The sequence below is a fragment of the Plectrocnemia conspersa genome, unplaced genomic scaffold (genome assembly GCF_051122295.1).
Source record: "Plectrocnemia conspersa isolate PC_06_02 unplaced genomic scaffold, ASM5112229v1 ptg000011l, whole genome shotgun sequence".
NCBI classification, from domain to species: Eukaryota; Metazoa; Arthropoda; class Insecta; order Trichoptera; family Polycentropodidae; genus Plectrocnemia; species Plectrocnemia conspersa.
This window is the reverse complement of record NW_028277175.1, coordinates 5598838-5609712: the sequence shown is the minus strand read 5'-3', so window position 1 is coordinate 5609712 and position 10875 is coordinate 5598838. Positions and strand designations below refer to the sequence as shown.

The following is a 10875-nucleotide window of genomic DNA, read 5'->3' as shown; positions in this document are numbered from 1 at the left end:
ATTTTCTATATATCTTAATAAAAATACTACTACAGCGGCTTAATCTGTGTGTGATTTCTACCCATCACGAACCGTTCGCTAAAGATGTATTTAGAATTTTTAACAATTTTAGTGTTTTGAATTAACATGTATCAATTTTTTCAAATAAATTACATTGTTCTCTCAATTTGGAATAGTGGCGCTTTTTCATGGAAGCCGCAACGCGCACTTTAAGAACCACTACTTTTGAGATAAGGAGAAAATTAAATTAAGCTTTATGTGGATTATAAAAGGTATATCTTTTAAAACCAGACAAGATAGTAAAACAGTCTGCCAATCTAACACACAACGGCTAAACCGCGTTGCTGGTGGTATCAGTAATTAAAATAGTTTGCACCAAAATACTGAAAATAATTATAAAATTTGATATTTCAATTATTTTGAATAACCATTTCAACAAAAAACATTTTTTGCACTAAAAATTCTTTATTTTGATTGCAAAACTCGTTTATATTTATTTTTTCAACTGAAGCATCTTGTCTATTGCTCGTGTATGGTCACAAAATAAAGCATTATGGTTTACGTTAGGGCCGAAGCGCGCATTATGAACCGTGTATCGCAAAAATGTCATCTGCAAGGAACATTAAATCCAATTAGAACAGAAAAAAATATGGGAATTTGCATAGTAATAACTTACCAAAAACAAATATAATACTTCCGTTGAATATCATCTAAGCAAAAGTATAATATTGTATTACTAAATATTTTATTATTTTATCACAAATATACATTTCTTAATAATTCATATAAAATCAGGAAGACTGATCAATCGTTCGTCACAACACATAATTATGACGTTGATAAAATTATTTTATATCGATTCGATCTCGAAAACAAAGCACCTCGAAGATAACGAAGTAATAAAGGTCATCGGAGTATGAGAGCTGAAAACAAATTGTGTGGGTTCTAAAATCAGTTTTTTCGAATGAATAAACTCACTTATAATATTTATAAGTATTTATTTCCCGCATAATTTAATAGATATAAAATCACATGATTATAATATCGTCATCGCTTATATTTTTGACATGCGCATTTCTGTATATAAAAGATTCGTTATTACACAAGTTTCCGTGAAACGCTAAATATTTATTATACTTATAAAGTGCCCGTAGTATAAAAATGGATCGAGTATAGCTCATCGTATGAGTCGACAATGCACCGAATGTAAAATTTAAAACAATAAGTGATACGATGAGAATATGCGGCTTCGACGTTGATACTTACACGTGAAAGAGAATATACAATTATCGATTAAATAAAAAGTGACAAATAGCAAATAGTTCATCAATTCCTTCCGGTATACTTCCAAAGAATATGTTAATTTTCAATCTGCACAATGTCATTTGTACGTGAATAATATAACAGGGTGCACGTTAACAAAAATGAACAAAATACTAAATTTATCACAAGTGTTTTTCCAGCAATGCCTCCAGACAAAGACACTTTTGAACTACTAAAAAAGAAAGAAATAAATATATACATATATAAAATTTAATCTAAATAATAATAAGTTACATAATGATGTCGTCAACGCTTTTGTTACGATTAAAATATAAATAAAACCCACGTAGGAACCATCATTATTTTTTTAAAGACAAAACTTGGACTCCAATGACAATTAATTTTTTTATATACACACAAGTCTCATGATTAAATACGCTTTGATACAACACAATAAATATAAGTTTTGACACAACATAAAACATATAAACCAGCTAAAGAACGAATCCTACGTTTGGAGAACAACCGCAAACGCGTAAAGTAAACTGCAATCTTACGAAAGTTAGTATAGCGTAAAAAAGGAAAACGGCTATTTGGTTACACGCGCAATCGCTGTATCACTAAAAAATTCATGATCTAATAACAGACAAATCAAAAACCCTTAAATATGTTCCTCTATAATATATAAAATCAATGTTAAAAAAGTAACTGCAAATTCATAATAAAAATCATAATGATATATACACCCTTTAAGCGCCATTATTAAATGCCAGAAAACGTAACCATTTATTTATATGTAATAAAACATTTTAGTCGAATTGTTGACTTAATTGATCTGTATAATGTACAATTATAGAAAAAAATAGTTAAACAACAAAATGCATATGATATCCATGTTTAATTATATAGTCTGATTTTTTAAAGTAGACCGGTCGAATTTCACTTCAAAAGATTTCGAACAGTCGATGGGATACAAATGAATATCGGATAAATTACGTCCGAGAGCTTCTATAAGATTTGACTGTACAAACTCGATCGAATGAATTTTGACCGGCCGGTTTTCTCAAATCTGACTTTAATCGCCGTCGAGTATGTACAAACTTATAAAATCCTCTCGTAGAACAATAAGTAAGCCTGAACTTTCAACACCTCCTCCTCGGACACCTCCGTCACTCTGCTGTCGGATATGGAGTACCATTTGCCCGCAGGCGGTTCCGCTTCCGATCCGCCGACGGCGCCTTCGCCCGATTCGTAACCAGACAGAGAACTATCCGTATCGTTGTCGTTCGCGGTGCCGTTCGTCTCTGGCAATTTAGGTTCGTCGCCGTCGTCTTTGTGAATGTTGGCTGGCATAAAACTGTGCCTTGCGTCTTCCGGATCGACTTCCGGTCTCACTTTAACGTAGGCTACATAATGACCTAAATGTAAAGTGTTTCCGGAGTGCTCGACGACCCCGTACAGAGAATAGAGAATCTTGTTCGGGTTGGCGGTTCCGCTTCTCGCTTTTTCCGAGAACGGACCTAAGTCTAAGATGAGCGGGAAGTTGACCGTTTTAGTAATTTTGCGAAGGATGCATCTGGAGCCCAACTGGAATCTTTTCAAATGTAAGATTAAAACGGCGGGCGGATTCGATATGCAGAATCGTTTCGTAGCATTCGTATACACAGTTTTGTTGTTATTTGCGCGTTTAGTGCAAGCTTCGCATCCGACTTTATTGTTTCCAGTCAACAACTCCGAAGAAGTGAATTGATTAAGACACGATTGGATACTATACTCGCCCTCGTCGCATAAGTTTCTCTGATTCGAAGGGCCGTTACGATTCGAGTAATTCATCTCTCTCCACTCCATCTTCATGTTGAATTTATTAGGCAAACCGTTCAACTCGTATGCATTAGAATTTTCAGCAGGCGTTTCCATATACATGCTGAATTTATCAGGCAAACTGTCCAACTCGTATCCATTCGGATTAGTATTTTCGGGTAGGGTCTCCGTATTGCGATTGTTGAAATCGTTTCCGAAATAGTATTTCGACTCGTTCCGATCGACGTTCCCGTCGGATAACGGCTGAACCTCTTTTTCGTCGCCGCGTTCTTCGGTGTCGTTCTTATACGCCGGCAACTCGTTAGAGAGCAAGTCCGAATCTGCTAAAACAGGCGAATTATTACTACGCCTGGGACTAGATATATCCATGTTTATCTCGCTAGAGAAAGAGGTAGGGCTACCCAATTCCTTGCTAGTGACGGGTGATTCTACATTGGCAACATCGGACAACGCGCGTTTGGCAGTTTCAGGACTAGCAACGCCGGAATCGGGATTAGACACCGACGGACTTTCAGCAGCCACGATCGACTTGTACGGCAAGGCTATGACGGTTGAAAACGCACCTTCGTTACCGTCTTTATCCGTCCTCTCGGGCGATAGATCGCTCTTTTCTTTATTTTCTAAATCGACGGGACTCTCTCGCGTCGAATCAGATGCGGCGACCTTTTCCGAATTGTATCCCGACTCCATGCAGTAAGTTAGAGCGTCGGTTTCTCTCTGAGGCGCGTAAGCTTCTCCTTCCTGAGGCTTAGCTTGCAATCTACGCTGATAGTCATCGACGTTGTCTTCCACATCGGCGTCCGATTGCTCTGAGGAGCTTTTATTTTCTAGTTTTTCATCAGCACCGTCTCCGGAACCGTTAGTATCGTCTAGCTTTATCAAAGGACCGTTTCCGCTACCTAAAAAAGCAAAAACAATTAGAACGATCGTTTAATACAAATTAACAAATAAAAATCGAACCTTTTCCGAAAGAACAAATCTTTCGCAACTTTCTAGCGATTTGTTTTTCTTTCTTCAATTGATGTTTAGATTTTTCTACATCAGGAGCTCCAATATTGTTCGTTTGTTCATCTAGAAAATAATAAAGTTACTATTTATTATTCATGGAAAATAATGTATTTTATAAAGACGGGCAGTTCAAAATCTACTCAATCGACAATGACATGAAATAAAAAATATCAAAATCGGTAGATAAAAATAATTATTTTCTCTACCTAGCATCTTTCTCCTGGTGACTGCCGGCGGCAGCGGTTTATCGGCAGTGACCGGCAGAGATAAATCCAAAAAGTATTCAGTCGTATGGGAAGAATGTTTGCAATCTTGGCACTCCAAAGTGGAAACTAAAAGACCTCGGAAGACCTGAAAGATGTTTTAAACCTCATTTATTTTTAATTTTAATAAAATTGAATTTTAATTTTAAAATTGCATTTCTCTACTTGAGTAAATATATGATTTTGTGTTTATAATTAAGTTGAATTAAAAATACAGTTTACAAATTGTTTAAAAAAATAAAAAGTTCTCTAAAATATAATCTAAAAAACCCTTCATTCACCCATGAAACAGTGAGGCTTAAAAACGTATATATTAATGATTCTCACCTGGCCAGGCCTGAGCATACTATCGGTAGCTTGCTGTCCGTAATATTTAATCTTTTGTTTGGTCAAATCGTCTAATTCTGCTTTGCGTTTCTCTTTATAGTCAAAGTTATGCAAGACCACTAGTTGGTATCTACGTAGATCTTCAGATCTGAAAAGGTAATCGGATTTTAACAAATATGTAATTCATAACTCACAAAATATTTTAAAATAATGCAATTTCAGAAGTAAAACTTATTTTTATCTTATTAGATACTGAAATAGATCTACGACAATAACACATGGGCGCCAGACGCTCTGGAAACATGTGTTCGCGGAGACGGGGAAAATTCGCAACTTTTAGAGAAAAAAATGTTTCATTCACAAAAACAAATCATAACTTCTTATCTGGTACATACTCTGGTACACAAAATTTGGAAAAGTTGTCAATCGGTATCTTATCTAGATTTAAAGTATCTAATTTTTAAAAAATAATACCGTTTTAACAAGCAATCTCGTCAGTGGTACTAAACAATTTGCACTGTATTTGATTTACGATGTAATATTTATAATCGGGTATTAATTAAATTATGTCAGAGTTATGTACCTAAATCAAATTGTCGTAACTCAGGACTACCTCAAAAAAAATTACAACAGAATTTATTGCCACAAACAGGCACACTATTTATTCAACATAAAGACATTTAAGAACAATATTTTTATGACTAAATTATGACCTAAATGATTTGAAATTTATGTCACATCAAGAGTTCATTTTGGTGTCGAAAGCAGTAATACACAACGCGCGGCCCATTTTACGATTTTTAAAATAGTAAGCCCCCCTATAGCGAAGTTTCTGTGTAAGTAATATATTTTATATAATCGTCATTAATGATGTAATGAATTACTTTTTTATTATACATACATAAATAAAAGTTAGTCTAAAACAAAAATTGTCGCCTTTTGAACTAACCTCATTTTGGTTTTAAATTACAAAAATGGAAATACCTATTTGGTTTTTTATACATAAATATTGTTTATAATTTATATAAAGCGAGTTGTGCATTACTGGTGTCAAGTCTAGCAAAAAGGTGGATTGGAGTTGATAATTAAATTAAAAAAACAATAATTAGTTATAACAGCTGCGTTGAGTGTCCGATAGCTGGGTACAGTTTGTTTAAATAACTAATTAAAAAAATAATGTCGAAAAAAGTTAAGTTGCATAATATGAAAGACTTTCTTAAATCCCTTCCGTCGCTTTCACAAAGACCAGAAATGATATTAATATTTTCACTGCTTGATAAATGATAATAAAAAGTTCGATTTTAATTTATTATTTATTTTAATTATAATGTTTTTAAGTTTAGTATTTAATGTGTTGATAAAACATTATTTTAGTAAAATTTTTGATTTAAAATATCATATTTATATTGCAATTGGAAGATGAATTTGCTTATTATGCTCATTTTCGAAACGTTTGCGGATCGCAGAAAATACAGATGCGGAGTTGTGCATTACCGTTGTGTCAAGTCTGTGAGAATATGGCCCCAACAAAACAGTTGACTAAAATATACAAAGGAATTGATATTTGAATAAAAATAATAATAATTAGGTATAACCAGCTGTGTTACCTAACGACAGTAAGTGATCGACAGCTTGTTTGTTTAAATAATTAATTTTGAATAAATTTAAAAAAAAAATTGTGAAAAAAAATTAAGTTGCATAATATAAGACTTTTTTAAATCTCTCGTCATTTTCACAAAGGTCAGAAATAATATTACACTTTTTACTGCTCGATAAATGACAATGAAAAGTTGTAAAAGTAAATCATGGAAAAATAGTACAAAATTGAATATTTTTCAAATCCTAATAGTGACATCTATTAGCATTAAAAAAATATCTAAACGCGCACAGGTGCGAGTAAAAGAGGCAAAATGCGCACATATGCACGCTTCGGCACCTATAAAAAAAATCACAAGGAGGCAGATATATTTTTATAAATTAGAAGTTTGCGGGAAATAACTAGGTCCTTAAGGTCCTCGGATATTTCTTTTGAAGGGACACGAAACAGCTAAAACTTTTTCAGTAACTTTTATCAATGCTAGGCAACTTTGGAAGCTTTGAAACACATTTTATAGACTGATGAATCAAAAAAAGAAGAAAAAATAACACTTGAACATGTTTCAAAAATGCAAAAATTAAAGTTCTGCGTTAGTTTAATGGTGCTATCAGAATATGGGATATAACTAGATATAAACAAATCATGCAATACCATCAGAAACCCGTTTAATTGGGGTAAATTTATCTTTTGAGCAAAACGAATGACTAAGCCAGAGATGCAGACGCATCGGTGCATTGTACCTGACATTTCATTGACTTGACAATTATTTTAATATCTGATTCAATTTTTGTTAAAACGGATTCTAAATTTTCATTTGTCAAATGGTTTTAATTTTTCGATTTGTTTCGATATGTTTATAATTGAAAAATATGTTGAAATATATCAAATGTTCTGAATTGTATCAGTACGTATGTTCAAATTGTTTTATCAGCTGTTTATTTTTATCTGTGGGTAGCATAAGATTAAAATTAAAATCATGAAATTTGTTTTATTTCTAGTTTAAATTTTTTTTACAAAGAAACTAAATATCGTGCAACTCAATATAAATAAAATTAAATTAAAATTAATGGTTTTGGGCATTAATTGACGAAGTGCGTTGATTTTGTTTCTATAAAAATGTAGTGTATCTGCATCGAATATAAACTAAATTCAAATTAAGTATGATATAAATGTAGGGTTTCTCATGTTTTTATGAATTTTTAATATTTTAATGTATTTCTCTGATCAAGCAATAAAACAAATTATATATAAAATTATATTTCAGACTTCCGTGGGTTAAAACTGTGATGTTTATAACTTTGTCAAGCTACAAGAATAATTTATGAAGCTTAAAAAAAATTAACGATAAAATTATACTAGCATTGAAATATTTTTCTTCTTAAATATTGACTCATAGATGGTAGTAGAAAACGCTTTAGTTTTTGCGGGTAGATACAACCAAACCCGTCATGAAACATCAGAAGTCTTAATTACTTAGATTACCAGCAGCGGACGGAAGTGGGTAGATAATACTCGACCCGTCGGTCGAGTGTTAATGCATAATCAACTTTTAATGAATCAGCGATAGAAATTTAACAAATACCCTTCCTTAAATTTATAAAGAAGATTTTCGTTATTTTGCATATCGATCAGCTCAAGGTGAACAGACTCTGGTACATTTTCGGGAAAAATGACGAAAGGACTGCTGAATAAATCGAGCAACTACTTTATTTTCACAAAATCAGAAAATCAATCTCTGAAGGCTATTATTAAGTTGTCATTATTGCTTCTACATATATACATAATTTTAAATTTGACATTAAGCTTCTCAGAAAAAAATTATAACTAAGTGTACAAATTTTTTAGACATTAATTGGGTTTTAAATAGATTTAACTTACATTGAACAGAAGCAATATAGCTGTAAATTTGATTAATTAATTGATCTTTACACCCTTAAGTCGCATATTTAAAAAATTCAAACGATTAGTAACATCAATCAGAAAAGCCAAGTTGCAATCTGGATTATTAATATCGGAAATAATCTTGTTTTTTCAATTGTAAAGATTTCAATTTCGTTGTATAGAAAATTAAGTATCCATATTCACTTTCAATTTCTTCAAGAAATTGTTTAAATTGTCTATGATTAAGGGCATGAGATTTTATAAAATTAACTGTTGAAATTGCATCTTTCACAACATGTTCAAACTATATTTCTTAAGACTCAAGCTCTCCTGATGAATTATGCAATGAAATTGTATTAATTCATTCCTTGGATTCTCAAATATCGTTTGAAGTCATATCATGGAAGGAGTTAATCTTTTATCTTTAAATTTTGGAACACTTCCAAAAGCCTTTCGTTAAGTACTTTTTTGAAAATGACTCAAAAACTTCATGCACGGACACACCTTTTCCTATGCAGGAATATAAAAATATGTAGCCGTTGTAAAACATTTAAAAATATTCAAACAAATTTAATTTTTAACAAAAAAAATTAATACAAATTTTCGAGTCAACTCTGACATGATCAGGAAAGGGTTAACCGCCCTACCCATACGAACGTACGTGATACGTTCGTATGGGTATTATAAAAAATATTCGGCGACATCTTTTTTCGAGAACCTCTGACTTGCAAAGGATACAAAAAAGTATCACAAATGAGTCTATTGCGTATTTTTTCTGTTATATTGTAAACAAGTATTGTTATTGTGAAATCTAATGAAAGAAAAACCCAATGTATTTTTTAACTACCTTTTGTAGGGCGGTTAATGAACTCATTCCAATTGACTCTTCGGACACTCGAAACTCGTGTGTTTTGAAATTCCACATGCAAATATTAATAACTGGGCTGCAGAAGTGACATCAGTTGACTCATCAATAGCCAATGAAAAATAAGCAATTTGTATATTTTTAAAACATTGAGCAGATCCTGTACAATTTTTTCAACAGCTATCATAAAATCTCCATCTATAAATGGTCAACACTTTTAGATATTTCTGAAACGTCGTTTGATACTGGTACTTTTTTGACATAGACCAAAAAACCAGCCGCAGTTTATAACATAAGAATTGCGTGTAAACATATTGCTACCTATCACCTCGTCTATAACTTTCATTATTACTTTATCAGTTATGGCTAACCACCCCCAAGCATATTGCACAACACAGTAAGAATAATCTGATATGAAATAATCGCCATTGTGCATTTGCATTTATAAGAGGCAATTCGACTTGACTGATTCTAGTTAGTATTATTACCTAACAGCTTCCAGCAAATGCCTGAGCAATTCGTGGCTGTCGTGCTGATCGCCGCCGTCGAACTGCGGCACTTTGGCGACGAACTCGTTGAGCAATCCTCTCGGCGAATAAGTATCGCACCTGCCTGTAATGTGAAAGTGGTCAGATTTACCTTTTACAGCGACGGATAACGACCATTATCATGGTAGTAATAATAACGAGGCTCACCGGGGGCTTTGAGCTCTACTAGCGTGTCGGCCAAGATTTTGGTCAGATTGCCGCCCTTGGGCAGCTCGCCTCTGATGATCGGCAGTTCCATCTCGGAGGGGGGTTCGGGTTCTTCTTGAGGCGGCTCGGCTTCGGGATCCGGCGGGGCCGGCTTGGGGGTGAACTTGCCGCCCGGCAGTTTGATCCTCTCGCCCGGTTTGACGGCGTCTTTGAGAACGTCGATCAGATAGGGAGTCTGCGCGAGGCATTGGAGCACCGAGTTAAAGTAGCAAGTGTTGCCGAGGTTGGCGAGACCTCGGACTCGCCTGTTCGAGTTGGAGGGCTGCGGCGATCTGGCACAGGAGGGTATGCCGAGGACGGGGGAATCGGGGGGTGGCGGGGGAGACGACTCGGGTCCGGATTTGTCGAGGGCGCGCCTCAGCTGTTCGAGGCAGTCGTGCAGCTTGCGGTTCTGCTGCTGATGGGACTTGACCTCGCGCCTGCAGCTGTAGCAGAAGACAGTCCACGTGCGCGTCTGCAGCGCGAGCGCGTGGCTGTCCGACCTGGGCATCTCGTAGTGCTGCAGGGCGTGGCAGCGACTGTTCCGGCCGCATAGTACCGTTCCGCACGCGAGGCACAGCCACGGCTGGTCGTCGTCCTGCGAGAGGGTCTTCCTGTCGCACTCGGCGCAGAGGCTGGAGGAGGCCAGCGCCAGCGCCTTGCGCACCCGGTTCACGTCCACGGACTTCTTGGCGTGGTGACATTGCGGCGGCTGCGCCTCGTCCGACGAGCCCGTCTGGCGGTCGGCGCCAGGCGAGCCCAGCGGGGATCGCTTCTTCCCCATGCCCGACACCCGACCCCGAGTCGATTATTTTCGTACGAGGAAAGAAAGCGGCCGCGCGCGCGCCCTGCACGCCATGCACGCCCCCGGTAACCCGAATGCGCAATTCCCAATTGCGCCGTTATTATTTTCAACTATTTTCAAATATATATTTGCCTTTTATTTTAATTAAGATTAGTTAACTCATAGTTACATAAAAGAAAAATATAAAATATCAGCTCCTTCAAACTAACAAATTAAATTAATTACAATAAATTAAATTAATTAGGAGCACGTCTAGTGATTGGTAAAATTGGCAATTTTCAACGGGACGTCTTTGAAAATTTTTAGGTCAA

General features: G+C 35.4%; 1 protein-coding gene across 2 annotated transcripts; it reads right to left on the bottom strand.

Annotated features, from left to right (window-relative positions):
• Positions 1–981: 981 nt before the first annotated feature.
• On the bottom strand, positions 982–10579 carry Usp16-45 (ubiquitin specific protease 16/45). 2 transcript variants are annotated; one of them, XM_088196518.1, is made up of 6 exons: positions 9721–10579; positions 9514–9637; positions 4683–4830; positions 4299–4443; positions 4045–4155; positions 982–3983 (listed from the first exon to the last, which is right to left on the bottom strand). In XM_088196518.1, exons 1-6 carry the CDS (start codon positions 10541–10543, stop codon positions 2365–2367), a joined length of 2970 nt encoding a protein of 989 aa, XP_088052644.1. In that variant the 5' UTR covers positions 10544–10579; the 3' UTR covers positions 982–2364. The 2 variants fall into 2 exon arrangements, with proteins under 2 accessions (XP_088052644.1, XP_088052645.1); XM_088196519.1 differs by lacking the exons at positions 9514–9637; positions 9721–10579 and adding an exon at positions 5078–5136 and having other exon boundaries at positions 2077–3983; positions 4683–5015.
• Between the last annotated feature and the right edge of the window lie 296 nt (positions 10580–10875).

Bases quoted from the DNA above. Each gene is read 5' to 3' on its own strand.
- Usp16-45 (XM_088196518.1), bottom strand. From the start codon at position 10,543: ATGGGGAAGAAGCGATCCCCGCTGGGCTCGCCTGGCGCCGACCGCCAG. The intron at 4,444-4,682 runs GTGAGAATCATT...AACATCTTTCAG, and splicing joins GTATGCTCAGGCCTGGCCAG to GTCTTCCGAGGTCTTTTAGT. The intron at 4,156-4,298 runs GTAGAGAAAATA...ATTATTTTCTAG, and splicing joins CACCAGGAGAAAGATGCTAG to ATGAACAAACGAACAATATT.